Source organism: Cynoglossus semilaevis, chromosome 10 (assembly GCF_000523025.1).
Source record: "Cynoglossus semilaevis isolate Cse_v1.0 chromosome 10, Cse_v1.0, whole genome shotgun sequence".
Taxonomy (NCBI): domain Eukaryota; kingdom Metazoa; phylum Chordata; class Actinopteri; order Pleuronectiformes; family Cynoglossidae; genus Cynoglossus; species Cynoglossus semilaevis.
Genome location: NC_024316.1, coordinates 897,153 through 914,483, shown reverse-complemented (window position 1 = coordinate 914,483; position 17,331 = coordinate 897,153). Strand labels below are relative to the sequence as shown.

At 39.3% G+C, this 17,331-nt stretch overlaps 2 protein-coding genes across 2 annotated transcripts; both read left to right on the top strand.

Moving 5' to 3' along the window:
* Positions 1-1,287: 1,287 nt before the first annotated feature.
* Positions 1,288-10,123, top strand: ddx20 (DEAD (Asp-Glu-Ala-Asp) box polypeptide 20). Its single transcript, XM_017036146.2, has 10 exons — positions 1,288-1,685; positions 2,828-2,942; positions 3,027-3,169; positions 3,307-3,445; positions 3,523-3,581; positions 3,666-3,748; positions 3,855-3,960; positions 4,621-4,722; positions 5,576-8,677; positions 9,889-10,123. Exons 1-9 carry the CDS (start codon positions 1,367-1,369, stop codon positions 6,835-6,837), a joined length of 2,328 nt encoding a protein of 775 aa, XP_016891635.1. The 5' UTR covers positions 1,288-1,366; the 3' UTR covers positions 6,838-8,677; positions 9,889-10,123.
* Positions 7,640-10,044, top strand: LOC103384452 (histamine H2 receptor-like). The gene is made up of 2 exons (XM_017036147.2): positions 7,640-8,677; positions 9,889-10,044. The coding sequence occupies exons 1-2, from the start codon at positions 7,640-7,642 to the stop codon at positions 10,042-10,044; spliced, it is 1,194 nt and encodes a 397-aa protein (XP_016891636.1).
* Positions 10,124-17,331: the final 7,208 nt, after the last annotated feature.

The window sequence follows — 17,331 nt, the reverse complement described above, 5'->3', positions numbered from 1 at the left end:
AGGTTAAGTGTTGAGTGCACCATGGGAGTTCCCACAGTAGTCTAGGCTTACAGGAGCATAACTAAAGGATAGGGTTGTCACAAAACAAGAATTTCTGTCAATACCAATACTTTTTTCATGGTTCCTGATACTTTTACAATAACACGATAAATATTAAAAACCCACAACCCATGTACTTTTAAATTAACTATTTTATTAAGAAATGTGCCTCTACAAACTGATGTTACCGGACAAAAGCAAACAACAATATACAGTACTTTTTGCGTGTTGGCATCAACCGATGTTGGTACTGTGTTTCCTCTCTATATCGCGGTTCTCTATTCGCTCCCTCAGTACATCGCATGTTTTTTCAAATTCCAATCTTGCGAGATTGGAGTTTCACTTGGAACTGGATCTACACAAGTTCTCGGTGGAAATATGTTTTCTTTTAAGACCAGCGGGAAGAGAAACCCCAATAAAATGGACGAGGCCGGGAAGATATTGATCCCCTTCCAGTTCTCGTGGCCGGTGAGTGTCATTTAATTAAACCAAATCCCATTTAAGTTTTGGGGATATTAATGTTTATTGTCAATTTGTGCTTCCAGTAACATGTTGGGATATTGACAACTAAGCTTGAATGAATCTTCACGTGTCACTCCTCCATTCTGCTCACATATAAATAAACTCTACAGCAGCATTGATTTGGGAGATCATTTAAAAACAGATCCAAATTTAAAGTTGCAATAAACAAAGTTCTGTTGGCTGATGCATATTTTCATGAAATGGAATAGAACATTACATCAAGGCAGATGTAAATATTGAGGAGTGACAGTTTTTGTTTGTTTTTTATAACGTACCTTTGAGACTGAAATCCCTCCAATACAGAACCTCCTTTAAGATGTAGGCGATTTGGTGTCTTCTGCTTGTTGCATGTGTTAGAAACAAGATAAAACCTGTCATTCAAACACAAATGATCCATAAGGATCCACTTTTCTATTCTGCATACGCCGCGACCAACAGAACTGACGTTTATTTGGAACAAAGCTTTAGAACGCGGTTCACCACCAGGCCCGGTTTGCAGCAGCAGAACTAGAACTAACCTCTGAGTGAACCTGATTGATGTGTGAAACCAGTGATGAGTGTTTAATGTGTGTGTGTTTCACTGTTGCATGCGATCAATTCTAAAGTTCTGCTCAAATACTGCCTAAAAAACGCTGACCAGGAAACAGAACCTCATTCTAAACAGCACTTGGCTTTTTTGTTTTTATGATGTTGCTGTTTAGGACAGATGGTCCTGTTAGGAGTTTTAATCTCTCGGTTGATCTGGATTTTAATCAGATGAGTTAAAACTGCTTAGATTAAAAGGAAACCATCATTAATAAAGGAGATGAGTGAGTTCATTTTAATGAAGTCTAATCTTTTCAGCTTCGAGGTTTTACTGCTTAGGTGTCTTGAAGCAGCTGTTTCTCTCTCGTATCTAATGTGTCAATCTTACCTCAAGACCTTAAGACCTGGTTCTTCTCCAACACTGCCGCAGGTCCTGGTCCTGGCTCCCACACGTGAGATCGCTGTGCAGATCCACTCTGTCGTGCTAGCCATCGGTTGTGCCATGGAGGGTCTACAGTGTCAGGTGTTCATTGGTGGCCGACCTGTGGCTCAGGACAAAACTCATCTGAAGAAGTGTCACATAGCAGTGGGTTCACCAGGTATAAACATTTATTTATAAAGCACTTTACATCACCACGTGACTCAAGTTATTTGTAACTAAACTAAACTTCGAAACTAAAATCGATTGCATAAAAGAAAAAATAATATTAAATAATATAAAAAAAAAGAGGAAAAGAAACAAACGCTGTTTAAATGCTTAAATTCAGCATGTTAATCTGTAAACTACTGAGCTGTCATAAAACAATGCTTTTAGTTTTATCTTGGTTTAACTGTTCTAAATCTTACTGGACAGACATTGGGATTGGCAAAACACACAAAACATAATGTACATGGTGTGTCCAAGACTGTTGGATGGTCTAAGTATGAGTTGATGAGAGGGACAGAAGACATAGACAAAGGAACTGGTTAAACGTTTGGTGAATGATGGCTTCAGTGCCAAGGACAAAGTGATAAAGTAGTTTAAAAAAAACAAAAAAACATGCTGAGTAAAAGTTACTCAAAATGAAATCTTAAAGCTGATATTCACCATTTCATAAAAGTTTGGCAAGAAATACTTTGGAATGTGTCAAAATAAATTACAGTAGGTTTCAAAAACAAACAATATATAATCCTAAAATAGTAAAAAAAAAAAAAAAAAAGAAGCCAAAACTCAAACATTTTGCTTAGAGCTAGCCAAAAATATTGACATTACCAAAGTAAAACATCCCCGATGAAATTCTACAGTACCGTAGACAATAGTGACCCAAAAGGATCTAATAATAACAGTAAGTTAGATTAAAAAAAAAAAAGTGGGTTATGACGGTGCTTCTCAAATATTGGGGTGGGCTCCTCTGGGGGGCACGGTGAGGCACCGGGGGAGGGTGAGGGGCTTCCGAAGGTATATGGCATGCCGGACATAAGTGTACCACTGCTGTAATGCTTGAATGATAACAAGCCTCCAGTCACTAGGTGGCAGCAACTCATACAGTGGTTTGTACAGATAGAAATATACATCAGGTTCTCAATAGTATTTCAATTTGAGGGCTGTCTGTATAAGAATTGAGCACCACTGGGTGAAGAAATCACATGTATTTGAAAAATGTTAGCTGAAGTAGCTACAAAGTGGAAAACCATAATTAATTAACAGAGAAAAAAAACAACTCTATTTTTTGATCGTCTCCCTTTCGTCCATTTCTCATAGGTCGTATCAAGCAGCTGATTGAGTTGGGTATGTTGTCCACAGCCAACATTAGACTCTTCGTTTTGGATGAGGCAGACAAACTCCTAGAGGAAGGGAGTTTCCAGGAACAGATCAAGTAAAGTCATCAGCTGTCCGGTGTTAAAGAGATAAATGGTCAACAATGTCCACGCTCTTTATCTTTGTCTTCTTCCTCCTCCAGCTGGATCTACTCCTCTCTGCCTGTGAACAAACAGATGCTAGCCCTTTCTGCCACTTACCCAGAATCCCTTGCGCAGCACCTCACCCGCTACATGAGAGAGCCCACGTTCGTTAGACTTAACCCAAGCGACATGGGCCTCAGAGGTGAGACCATATTCCCACCAGAACTATGGCTTAATAAAATGCATTTCGTAAAGCCGTTGTTAACAACTATATTTGTGACAGCGTTTTACTTGGTGTTCAGCCTCCAGCGTAATGTTGTCCCTGTATGCCCCCTAAAGGTCTGAAGCAATACTACAAGCTGATAAAGTCTTATCACTTACCTCACCAAGTGTTTGATGAGAAAGTTCAGCATCTGCTGGAACTGTTCAGTAAAATCCCCTTTAACCAGGCACTGGTCTTCTCTAACCTACACTCCAGGTAATTTACTTGAAAAAAAAAACTCACATTGTTTAGTTAAAAAACTTGATAACTTGTTTTTTTTTTTATTGTGGCAGAGCTCAGAACCTGGCAGATCTCCTGTCCTCCAAAGGGTTACCAGCAATTTGTATTTCAGGTAAAAAAAAAAAAAAAAATTAACAGAAATACATTCTCTCTATTTTAAATGCGACTAATCATGTGTGATGGTGGTATCGTGCAGGAGGGCTCACCCAGGAGCAGAGGCTGGACGCCATGTCTAAACTGAAACAGTATCAGTGCAGGGTTCTGATCTCCACCGACCTGGTAGGATACTCTCAAAACTGTTGTGTTGTGTGTGTGCGGTTGCATGTCAGTTACTCTGTTTCTAAAGTTCTCTTCATTTCTTTGACTCCTTTCTTCTTCCTATCAGACATCCAGGGGCATTGATGCAGAGAAGGTCAACCTGGTGATAAACCTAGACGTCCCTCAGAACTGGGAAACATACATGCACAGAATCGGACGTGCAGGACGTTACGGTTAGTCTGCGGTACCTTTGGTTTTTTTTTTTATCTCATAAGCAGAAGTGAATAGAAGGTTAGTGGAGGAAACGTTTTAATAAAAATAAAATAAAAATCTAATCTAGTCAAATGAGTAGGGTTATATAAAGGCTAATACTACATCTCAGTTATTGTTAATTTATAATTAATATAAGATTATAGTATATACAGTATATACTAATGTGTGTGTATATATATATATACAGTATATGTACATGTGAGTCTATACAGTATGTGTATACATGTATGTATATATGTGTATGTGTATACATGTATATATGTGTATGTATGTATATATGTGTATACATGTGTATGTATATATATGTATATATATGTATGTATATAAAATTATTTCTAATTTGTATGCTCTTCAATTCCTATGGAATGAATAAAAGAATATACAGAATAACAGAATATATTAATTGGACTGGAAGGCTCAACAGCTTTTCTCTGTTGAATAAATTACAATTTAGACTTTTTAAAATGTATGTCCTATAAATTGATAAGCTTTTTTGTGTGTGTTTGAATTTGAGTTTAAGACCCCAAAATGTTACCTATCCCAGCTTTAATATAATGACCAAAATGTAAGTTGTGTGAACAGCTTTTCATCAGGTTGTTTTTTTTTTTTTTTCTTTAAAGGAACTCAGGGTCTGGCTGTGACCTACTGCTGCCACGGTGAGGAGGAGAACAAGCTGATGGCCATCGGTCAGAAGTGTGGCCTCAGTCTGACTGCACTGCCATGTAAGTAACATGCTGCTTGAAAGTTTCAAATCCTTTGTAGTTATTTGTGGTTCCATAGTGTAGCAGTTAGCACACTTTGCCATTCGAGTGAAAAGCAAAGCACAGAGTCCTGGGTTTGATTCCCAGAGGAACCACATCAAGAGGCTTCCTGTTGCAGCAGATCTGCTGTTAACACAAGGAGTTCCTCAGTGTGGGATCAAAAGAATTTTTGTAATTTTCAAAATCCCAGTGACACCAACTGACCACAGGAGGCAGCATTAGACCATCACTGATTACAGTATCTCTTTGAACTTAGGTGAGAGTGAATCGTTTACAAGTTTCAGTCAATGAGATATAATGATTTTTAAAAGAAGGAAAATAAAAAGTTTTATACGATGTATAACTTGCGTTTTCAAATCCTGTAAAATATTTTTTTTAATCACTTAAGATTACTTGAGTTTCCCAGAACCTTTCAATCAACCACATTTTTCTATGAAACGTGAATAATTTTATATCGTTTGCTGTTCAAAAACAGGATTGTCAGCCTAAGACGAACCCAAGACTGTTTAAATCATGCTTTTATTAAAATGATTCACAGGAAGGAAACGGTACCAGAAACCTTTTTCAGTCATCATTTCCAAACTCGGATTTTATGTCTTTTCCACCAATCATGTCTTTAGTTCAGGCTACCTATGCACACGTTTGGAAGTGCACCTAGTTTTCAGTACTAATTCCTGTGATGGAAATACTTTTTCTCTTTCCTGAATATGTCAATTTCTCATTCATTCATTGTTATTCATTGTATTCAAATACAACATTCTTCAGTTTTTAACAAATGGTTCTGGCCCTCACGTGTCCCTTTCTGTGCTTTTAGCCATTTTAGAAGCCAGTTTAATGGATGAACCTTGTGACTGGGACCTCTGCCCCGAAGTGTCTCCTCCGTCGTCACTCTCTAACATCATCTCCAGGACAGAGAAGAAGAACAATACTGAAGCTTCTGCCACTGTTCCCATCTCAACCACTTGTGAAACTGCAGAGCAATGTGCACCAGCCAAGCTGAAGAAAACAGTAATTACTGGTAAAGGCGATGCCATAAGCACTCCTCAGGCAGCTGTAACACGAAAACAGCTTCAGGAGGCCTTACCAAAGATCCCATCTCTGAGCTCTTTCAAGACCTGCAGGTCTAGAAATATGACCTTGGACGAAGCGGAGAGAGACTTCGAGAGCTTTATCACCACAGGCTTGGGCAGATCGGTGGAGATCATCAGGGAGTTCAGGGGTCGAGACGTGGACAGCTCTGATGATCAGAACACAACATATAAAGACGACAACTCTGCAGCGTTGCCATTATCAAGAGCTTCGTCTACATCTTCCGTGTCTGGTTCCTTCAGCCAGCAGGATAACGATATGAGAAGTTCCAGTCATGATCAGGGATCGGTAACGGAATGTCAGACGAATGAAGAAAACAAGCAAATTGAGTTTTTGGCGCAACCTGGAAGCTTTCAGTCTACACCAAGCATCAAAAGAGAGAGTGAAGTCGGTCATGAGATTCCAGAATGGAGGAGAAGAAACGAGTGGAAAAAGACTAAAGAAGAAAGTGGTGAGAGAAGGAACATTTCTGAGAACAGGAGCAAGGAGAGGAGTAGACACGCGGAGGTCACGAAGTTCAAAGACCACGGTGTGAACTCTGTTGGTTCTCCGGGCTCGTGTGCTGAGGACAAGTTTTCTCAATCAGTGATGACACCTCACTCAAATCAAACAAAAACACATCACAAGGACCCTTTCGGTGTTCAGCGCCAGGATCGGTCTCCACATGACAACAGCAAAGAACGCGTTCTGACAAAAAGTAAAGAAAAAGCCCCAGTAAAGACGAGCGATGAAAATGAGAAACGGAGCAAAAAGAGGAGCAAAGACAAAATTCCAGAAAAGGACATTGAAGAAGCAGACTCTGAGGTAGAGGATGAGGAGGGATGGGACTCTAAAGATTACTGGAGAGCCTGTTACAGAGCCTGGAAGAATTTTTACAGTTCCACATCTCCATATCCAGGATTTCAGCAGTACTACAGTGTTGCGCCAAACTGGATGGCAGCATACCGTATGAACGCCGTCTACATGGAGGCACTCATGAAACACTGAGTCTGTATTTACATGGACAACACACATCTGATTATGGACTTATTTACATGTTTATATACCAGAATGAAACCAGAGGCAGGCAGTACCGTCTGAATGATGGTTCAGGATTTGTGGTTTTCAAAACCAACGCTAAGCCCAATTCCTGCAAAAGAAAAGAGTGAATATTATTTCATATACCCAATGAAATCCAATAGAAAATAATGACCTGAAAAGCAGTATTTATGAACAGAAGACCATTGAGTCTGGAGGAGATGACGAGCTTTTCCAAATGAGAGTCATCTGTGATATCTGGAAAGACTAAAACCTGATCAAATTAGACCAAAACGCAGCTAAAAGGAAAGTCAACTTATTGTTAGAATCAAGACCAGGACAAGAAGTCACTGAAGTTCTTATCCTGGGAGCCGATAAAAAAATCCCTGAATGTTATTAAGTGAAAAAAAATCTCTTTCTAATCTCGCTATTTGAAGTGTTTAGAAAAATAAATGTGTTGTTGAAGGTTAAATAATGTTCCTTGTCTTTTGATTAGACCTGATGTTTGTAACAGAAGAGGAAAAGGCTCTGTGAACGGCTGTATTTTCTGTCAAGGTCAAAAATTGGTCCCTCCTGATTACAGACTAATCAAGAAGGTTCCTCCCATTCAGCCAATCAGAAGAAAGGAAAAGCCCTCCATTGAATGATTTAAACCCACTTGAGTTAATTTGTACCCTTTTTGTGTGGTAAATCGTCATCGGCAGCAGCAGGAGATGAAGGTACTCCAGCATTCGCTGAGCAGTGCTGTGTTGATAGGGTGGTTGTTTACACTATGTGGAACCAGACCAAATGGTACCATGATGATCAGCGAGATACGGTTGTAGATTTCTTCTTCCATCTGTTGAACTGCACAGTCCTGGGTGTGACTCTGACCCTGGGTTTACCTGGAAACCTTTGGGTGTGTTGGTTGGTCTTTAAGACCAGGAGTCTTCAGACGTCCGATAATGCTCTCCTGGTTAGTTTGGCTGTCAGTGATCTTCTGAAGTGCTCTGTGGACACACCTCTGCTGCTGTTTTCTTTTCTGTCCTACAGCAGGAAAGACGGCCCTGCATCTGTCTCCATACCCGTGGGTATGTGCACCCTTCAGCAGTTCACCTACGCCCTCTGCTGCTGCGTCCAGCTCCTCACCCTGGCTGGAATCAGTGTGGAACGTTTTCAGGCCATCGCCTTTCCATTCCAAACAGAGAGAAGGAAAGCCAGAGTCCGGGTCTGGATACCGTCCATCTGGCTGTGTGGTCTGATCCTGGCAGCTGTGTCTTTGACTTTATCCAGTGAGGCGCTCTTCTACCTGCTCTGTTACCCTCATCTTGTCACAGAGGAACGTCTTCAACATCCAGATCCTTTTGGAACCTATGTTTTGGTTCCAGTGTGGTGTCTGTCCATCATCCTGATCGTGGTTCACTACACCAGGATCTTTAAAGTGGTGAGAAATCACAGGAGGAATGTGTTCTCCAGAGGAGTCCAGCTGAGGTCCACGGTCTCGAACCATGTCTGGGCCTGGCTCAGTGCACCACAGTCTGCTCGTCGGGTCAGTTCTCATGGTTTCTGTGGTCCGGCGGCACCAAGGCGCTCTGTGGTTTTAGTGGTTGAGCCCGGTGAAGAGAGAGAAGAAGGTACTCCCTTAAGGGCAGCTCCGGAGATCGTTGGGGCCGTTTGTTTAATAACACCTGGAGCCAGAGAACGAGGAAAGAAACGTATGGAGGGAAAAGTGGCTCAGCGTTTTGGCTACATAATTGTAGCCTTCACACTTTTCTGGACACCGCTGGTCATCATTTTGCTGCTGAGGGCCATGTGTAGGAACCCTGACAAAGTAAGTACAATATTAAAAAAAGCCCAGCTGAACCTGTCCTTCCAACATATTATTAAGCAAGTATTCTCACTTTACTGTAGCTTAAGAATGTCATCTTCTGATTTTTATTTTATTTTAAATATACTTTTGTTCTTAAAGTCAAAAGTATTATTTTAAATATACTTTTGTTCTTAAAAGTCAAAAGTATTATTATTTTAGCATACATACATTTAAACGTAAAAATATTAGATGTATGGAAATGATAAGTTATTAGTGCTCTGCAGCGTTTTACATTTCTGTTTGCATGATTATGTGTGATTTATCGCAATTATTTGTAACAATTTGTCTAGCTCAAAAGTAGTGCATTGGGCATATCTATTTGAGTATGCGGTACCAAATCAATAAATGTGTAATGAAACATTAATATTCCATGTACATGCCAACTTAACATCAAAGTTATCAAATCAATATAAAATATATATAAAAATTAAACAGATATTTTTGTCGCTGTTAGGCTTAAATTTAGGAATGTACCAAGGTGGAGGTGGTTTTACAGCACTCCGTTTCACAGTTAACGGTTCTTCTTCAGAACACCCCCCTTGTTTTCACTATTTTGGATTAGCCCAATCCACAGGCAGATTAAAGAACGTACCTGAAAGCCGAGGTAAGGTGGTTTGCTGAATGTTTATTTAATTTTGAGCGTTTCATTCTCTTCTACAGTGTCAGACATGTCCACAGTGGGACAGCATTTTACAAAAATAGTTAACGGAAAAAGTGGAATGTAAAGTTAGCGAGCAACAGTTTGCATATCACAGCTCGACTACAAACAAAGCATGTCACCTAAAAACGGTAAGCTAACTCGTCTGTGTTAGGTTGCTCCGTCAACTAGAACAGCAGCGTTCCTCCGCCATTTCGTTTCTGCACTCGTTCTGATTTGGTTAGTTTAATAAATGTTGTTTTCTTTCTTAAAGTGGACTTTGCCTGTTGTGTTGAGGAGTAAAAGTTTTAAGCTAATAGTATATTCGTGCACAACAACATGCACAAGTAAAATGGCGTCTGTCAAACATGACGAAATCTATTATCTAAACTTTCCTCAACCGTTCTTGTGCTAATATTACAACTTCACACAGCGTGAAACTAAAGAGAGACCCATCAGTAGCATCCACTGCATTCAAAAATTATATCGGAAAAATTATATTTTCCCTAAACACCTTTCCACTCTTTGTCCACAGCTGCTGCTGGAGCTGGAAACATCAGCCCTGGTTCTCACCTGTATGCAGGCTGCTGTGGACCCTCTAATCTACACTCTGGTCACCAGACAGTTCAGAATGGAACTTACAAAGTTCCTCTCATCCATCCCTGGATGTCCTCCAGGAAGACAGGTCTGAAGAAATCTTATCTCTGAAGGAAGCAGTCTGAGTAGTCAGTGGTCCCCAACTTTTTTTTGTACCAAGAACTGGTCAGCAGGTATCAGCTGTTACTGTGGACCGGTAATACTGCTCCGTTAAAGGTTAACAAAAACAAGCAAGACTATCAAGTAAAATAGAAAGTCCCAGAAATGACTCAAAATGCAAGTTTATGCCCTGAAACCAGTCCCAGAAATGACTCAAAATGCAAGTCTATGCCCTGAAACCGGCTGCCAAGTGAATAATTTGTGCTAAAAACTGCAAAAAATATCACCTAAAACAAGCAAGACTATAGTCTTACTATCAAGAAAAAAATGCAAAAAATAAGAAGTATAGAAGAATAGTTGTTGAAATAGTTGTTGTTCGTACTGTACATTTGACTCTTGATTATTATTGACTCTTGCTGTTTTTAATTAACCTTTAACTGTTGCTGGTTTAACTCAGGAGTGTTTTATCTTTAGACTGACTTTTAGCTTTTTTTATTTTAAACATTGCATAATAGATTGTAATTGTTAATAATAGAATCCCTCTCTTTCACACAGACACACAGACATTGAAAAGAAGGTTAGACCTTCTGTCTTTGTGGCAGATTTTTAAAATTTTTATTCAGACGTTCCACAGCTGGGACACAAGACAAATTCATACAGAATAATTAGCTGACAAAGATACAATGAGCGGAAATCTAAACGACACGTGGAGTTCAGAGGAGGCTAAAGGCGAGACACAAAATTCCGGAAGGAAAGAGCACTTACTAAAACAGAGAGCGAACACAGAGACAAAACTGGTGTTGTAAAGTTAAAGGTAAGAATCTCTGACACCAGGAGGAAAAATACGCCCACGGATTATTTCTAATGGTTGTTGGTGAAGATGCTAACTAAAAAAAAGTTGCCTTTAAAGGTAGGAAATGAATATGAATACCACTTAAATAATGATAAGCAGCAGAACCCTCACCTCACAATTGTGGGTGCTGATGTGAAAAAAACCCTGAACCTTTTACTTTTCTGAAACCTTCCAGTGCTAAAGTTATGCCTGTCTAAACTAGTCTTGTTGTTCTAAGCAGGTGTTCTTATGGTTCTGTCCTACATCGTCAGCTACAGTTTGTCACAATGTTTGAGGAAAGAATCCATCCAGAATTTTTTTTTCCCCCCACTGGTTCTAAATTTGAATTCCATTTCTACTTTTAAAGTTATATACAGTAAAAACCTCAACATTTGCTAATTTAAGGACCAATGTTGTCACCTGTAACTTATATAATAGAACATTTAATAGAACATTTTAGATTTTTCCAACCACGTTTCTCACGTATACATTACACTACATTATAATCACCAGGATCATGAGTTAGTTCTGTACTGTGATGCACCCATGTGAAATGTAAAAAAAAAAAAAAAAGTATTTACTTTAAATACTTTTATAATAAAAAAAATCAAACTGGTCTTTGTTTGATTTAGTCGGAATTGAGCTAATACGTTTTTCAAATTTGTATGCGTGTTGTTTGCGTTTTGAAAGCAGGTCACAAAAGTTCCTAAAACAAGTTAGACTTGAATGATAACAAGCCACCAGTCACATTATTATTTGTATCTGTAATAGATAAACATCATGTTTTTTCAGTTTGATTACAATCTGTTTTTAAACGATATGATTCATGCGTGCAACACAGTGTCAGGCCCATTCTTTTCTATTCTATGATCCAGCTACAACACTGTAGTCAAATGTACCCGTAATGTCAGCTCAGATAAACCTGACATGACAACAGTGAAACAAGTCTGTGCAGACAGTTTGGAGACAAGTGGTGATATTTACCTGCTCTGAGCAGACTATGCAGCATGGTTCCATAGTGTAGCGGTTAGCAGGCCAGCCTCGCAAGCAGAGTGCCCTGGGTTCAAGTCCCAGAAGAACCACATACTTGGCACCTCCAGGGGGCAGCATGTTGCAACAAATCTGCTGTTAACACAAGATTTTCCCCAGTGTCGGATCAATACATTGCAAATGATTAATTATTGATTGGAAAACTCTATGACAGAGTACTCCACTGTTCTATTATTTCATTATATTTAGTGACAGTGACAGGCAGGACAATCCAATTCTATTCCACTAGATCGCATTACGTTACATATACTTTTGTGTCATTTTTGTTTGGTGGTGGTTGTGGAATTTTTCTGATGTAAAACTGTCTATATCTAGCTCCTAGCCTGGGCCTCACCCACTAAGGTAGAGGGAAACTTCAGGTTACGTTTTATTCTGTCATCAAATATAAACACAGCATTTCTGAAGGTTTTAACGTCCACCCGAGCTGCTCTTTCCAGCACATGTTTCATCCACAGAAAACAAAGTGAGAACCCACCATCCCTGGACCTGCTGGACCCTGGAAATGACATTTAAGATGAAACGGATGAAACATCAGATGTTAGGTTGGCGCAGATAAAAGGTCAGTGTCCGCAGCCACAAAAGTCAGCTTTGATGCCATTTGACGAGGTTCTCGTGGGTCGGTATGAGAGAAGATACTCGTGAAAGCTCATGTTTTTGGTGACATCAGATTTCTCTGTCTTCTTTCTCCTCATTTTCCTCCTCTTCGTTTTAAATCTTTTCTTCTGAAGTTTTCCGGAAGTAAATTGAATCTTCTCCCCTTTTTTAAGAAAACAAAAACAAAACAAATAAAGTACAAACACAAGTTTTCCATAACCACATACGGAACACAAACATACGTACACGTATATACTGAGAGTAGAAGGAACAACACTGACACGTAAAACACTGCACTAAAAGTATAACTGTTGTTCAAACAGGAGGAAATGATTTAACAGGACGACCACCATAGAAGAAAAACAACAAAAAAACAGTTCTGAGTACAGCAGCTGCTGTTTCCCAAGGTCAAGGATTCAACAGTCCAACACAGACCGGGGGGTAAGTCATTATCCTGGTATTATTTGAACGGACAAATCTGTCTTTGCATCACGTCAAGAGAAAGTTTCACCACTACAGTACTTCTGTAGAAATCCTTGGAGACTCTCAGTAACAGTTTTTTTTGTGGAAAGACTCCAGGGATCAAACAGTTCTTGGCATTTTTGCTGATACTTCTCATCTTGGATTGAAATACAATTGAAAGTCAATAGAGCTGGTAAAGTGCTACCAGCTAAACCAGGCATAGGCAAACTACGGCTCGGGGTCCAGATGCGGCCCGTTCAGCTTTTTAATATGATCCGCCAAACTTTTCCAAACTTTTTCCAAATTACTTTCCCCTGCAATACTCACATTTCCCCGATAGATGGTGCTAAAATGCTTGAAGCATTTTAGCCTTTATGCATAACATTTCCGTGTCATTTATCTTCACGTGAACGTTCCATCTATGTGCTCCTGACCGCGCCCCCCTGTTCAATTTTAGGACAATTGTGGCCCGCGAGTCAACAAGTTTGCCCACGCCTGAGCTAAACCTTTGTCTTTAATGAGAACGTAAACAGATACTACTGAAAATCTGGACCTTGGTCTAGTTTGTAACCCAGTCTGGTATCAGGAAAAAAAAATCAAACACACAAAAAAGTTGTTATATAAAATAAATATAAAAATATAATTTCATGGGACCTGATAAAAAAAAAGAAAAGTGATGATCTGATGATTGACCTGACACAGGTCCACGTCATCCGGAGAATGAGCCTGAGGATGAGGTTGATGCCACAGCTTTTCCACATACAATGAAAACTCAATCCTAGGAACTTAGTTCATTTGAATTTAAAGTAGAACCAAGGATCCTTGTTTTGCTTCCCAAATCCTTCCAAGTCTGCTCCTGCAAAATAATTTTTTCTGAAACTGTTTGAAAAACACAAACAAACAAAAACAGTCAGTCAATTGTAGATCTTCCAAGAACCCTGGGCAATAAACCAGACAGTCCAGGTTTATCGGCGTACCATTACTTCATCTCTTTCCTTTGACATTGGGAAACAGAGAGAGAGAGAGAGAGAAAGAAATGCTGTGTTTCCAGCACAGAATCGAGTAACAGGAACTATATGTGGTACCACTGCAAGAACACCATCTTTATGAAAGTCTTGAGATTCTTAAAGGCGGTCCCTGTTCCACATCAGTGTTCCGGTACAGGAACAATGATTCTATAGAAGACTTTTATCACAGGCCAGATATCCTGGAAGGTTCGTGAAACAGCTGTCCCACTAAGTAACCGATTTTTTTTTTTCAAGAGTTTAACTGCAGTGGAAACACGCAGAACAAGTCTAAGCAAAAACTTGAAAATATTTCCTACTACTAAATATGTTCCTGGTACTGCGTGGTGGGAACACAGTTAAAGAGATAACATAGAACAGCTCCACTGGTTCTGCCAAACAATGGTCAAATATTACAAAATATTCTATTAACAATATTCACAACGATTTGGATTCAGGAACCATTTGTGTGTCAGAAACTCTCAGCGGAAAGATAGCTTGTGCTTTTAACTGTGTTGATTATTATTTGTTTTCTTTTGTCAGGTTTATTGTTGAGAATGAAAGAATCTGTTTGTTGTCCTGTTAAGGTTGACTGTTCCAATAACTGGGAGATAAACTGAGGAAAAATTACAAAAAATTTCAATCAAATAAATTCAAACCTTTTTAGATCTTTCTGTGAGAACCAGGCACAAAGGCTTAAAGCTGAGGGTTTCTGGACTTATTTTGAAAAATGTTCCTAAATAAAATTGCACACTGGAACCACAAAAGAACTTCCAGAAGAGACGACCCACACATTTGTAAATACACTTCACCATTTAGTCCTGGATCTACCAAAAAAAACAAACAAAACAAAAACAAACATTTGCTTGCTGGCAGGTATGAAATTTGAGTTTATCACTGTCACAGAAAGACTGATCTTTCAATTTTCACACTACCACAAAACTGGACCAACAGAGGAACCGTGGAACTTCCTTTCACGTTAGGACACGAACAAGAACTAAAACGGAAAAGAAATTGTCAAACAAACTATGATCTTCCTTCCTGTTTCCCCAAACGAAACAGAGGAGCCTGAAAAAAGGGTAACACTTCAAGCTAAAGTCGTTTTAAAAATTAAAGGTGCTTTGTGCACAGAGACACATACTCAGTTACATGGCAAACTCGCACACAGTGTGTGCACAGATAGCCGGCCCAAGACATGTGAACTAAGCGGCCGCTTAGGGTCCCACCACCACCAGGGGGCCCCCAAGAGTTCTCAAAATGTCAAGACATAATGAAAAAAAAAATGACTGGGAACGCCTCGGGATCCCCCCAGAATAGTTGGAGGAAGTGTCTGGGGAGAGGGAAGTCTGGGCGTCCCTGCTCCGACTATAACCCCCGCCTTCCCGGCCCCGGATAAGCGGAGCAAGATGGATGGATGAACATAGTTGAAATGATAATACACATGACAATTTTCTTACTATCTCATGGTTGGCACCCCAGTACTAGAGTAATCGGTTCTGCCACCACTGTTAGAGAATGGCAGATGCACTTAAATAACAAACAAATTAAATAACAAATTAAATAACGAAGGAAAAGATGGCTATTCATTCCTCTTGAGCAGGGATCGGGAACCTTTTTAGCAGAGAAAGCCCAAAAAGGTTACATATTTAAAATGTATTCCTGTGAGAGCCTTACAATATTTTTTTTTGCTCTAAGTCAGTGGTTCTTAACCGCATATGAAACTGGTGGGGTTCAGTACCTCCAACAAGGTTAAGAACCGCTGGTCTAAGTACAACTAAACGTGTGAATTCTTAAACCAAAGACCAATGATTTTAAGTAGAGTATAATACGTTTCAGTTATCAGTTATTTAAAAACAAACTATATAATGCATAAAATACTAATGCTAATACTTCGTACCATTATTGCGACTTCTGCTGCTGCTTTGGTTTTGATGCGAAAAAATAATGTGCGGATTAAAATGTGTATAAATATATGGTTCCACTTGCCATACAGAACAGTTTATTCCACACCACGTAAGAAAAATCTAAATGTATTGTTTTCACTTTTAATGCCAGAAATACACGAGCTGATGCTTTTACCAGAATTATTTAACACAACGCAAAGAGAGTACGCTGCCGCCGCAAATACATGGAAATGTTTTTTTTTTTTAAAAGATTTTAAAGACTATTCCCGTAATGTTTTATTTGAATATCAGTTAAAATATATTATTACTTACTATGTTAAGAAATGCTGATGCAGCTAAAATTGAACTGAGAGCCAGATGGAGTCATCAAAAGAGCCACATCTGGCTCACGAGACATAGGTTCTCGACCCCTGCTCTGGAGAAAAGAAAAAACGAGAAGAAAAAAAAAAAAGAAGCTATATTAAAGTTATGCTGAATGATATCCTTTCTATACATCAGGGTCTCGATTATTTTCTGTCACCACCCAGGGGCAGAAAGTAGAACCTGAAAATTTGTATTTTCTTATCTGTACAAACCACAGTATGAGTTGCTGCCACCTAGTGGCTGGAGGCTTGTTTATCGTTTAAGCATTACAGCAGCGATACACCTATCAGCGAGCCATATTCCATTTGAAGCCAATCGCAACAAACTCCCCCGCCCCTCCGGGCACCTCAACATGCCCCCACTGGGGGGCCCGCCCCACTGTTTGATTAGTACTGCTATACTTTTTAAGTATGCCTCACTGTGCTAGTTAGTCGCAGGGTAAGAGTTTTTTGGTTGTTAAATTATCGTAACTGTTCTGTACACTCTGACATGCCAAAAGTAAAATTGTGTTACGGTTTACAGGATAAAAAAAAATTTGAAAAACGAGAGCAAGGCTTCAGTACAAACCACAGTAAATGATTACATCAACCAATCTAGGCTTCGGACAGACTGGTGTTAACGTTAGAAATATTGAGGGTAATTGTATTTGTAATTATGACAGGAATACAACATTGCACCAGTGACAAAGTATTTTTGATTTATAATAATCTGACTTTTGGTCGGATAGGTGAGCAAAGTACTTTTGCTGTCATGTAAATGTACTGGTGTAACATTACTTAACGGGACTGCTGTTGAAGTATTTTGGGTACGTTTTAAAATGAGGTTACACCGTATTGGCAGCTGAAAGATGGTTGCATTTATTTTGAATAGGGCAGGACACGTTTAACACGATGACTTGTTTATTTGATTTGTTTCTCGGCACAGGAGCATCGGTGTGCTCCGGCGATGCAATTAAATTGTACAATTGAAGTATTGTTTTTGTAAGAAGACAATGCATTTGATATTTGGTTTTATTTTGAGGTAGTTTAGGTGAAGTGGAGGCAGTGTCTTTTACTAGAAGAGTAAATGTCTGG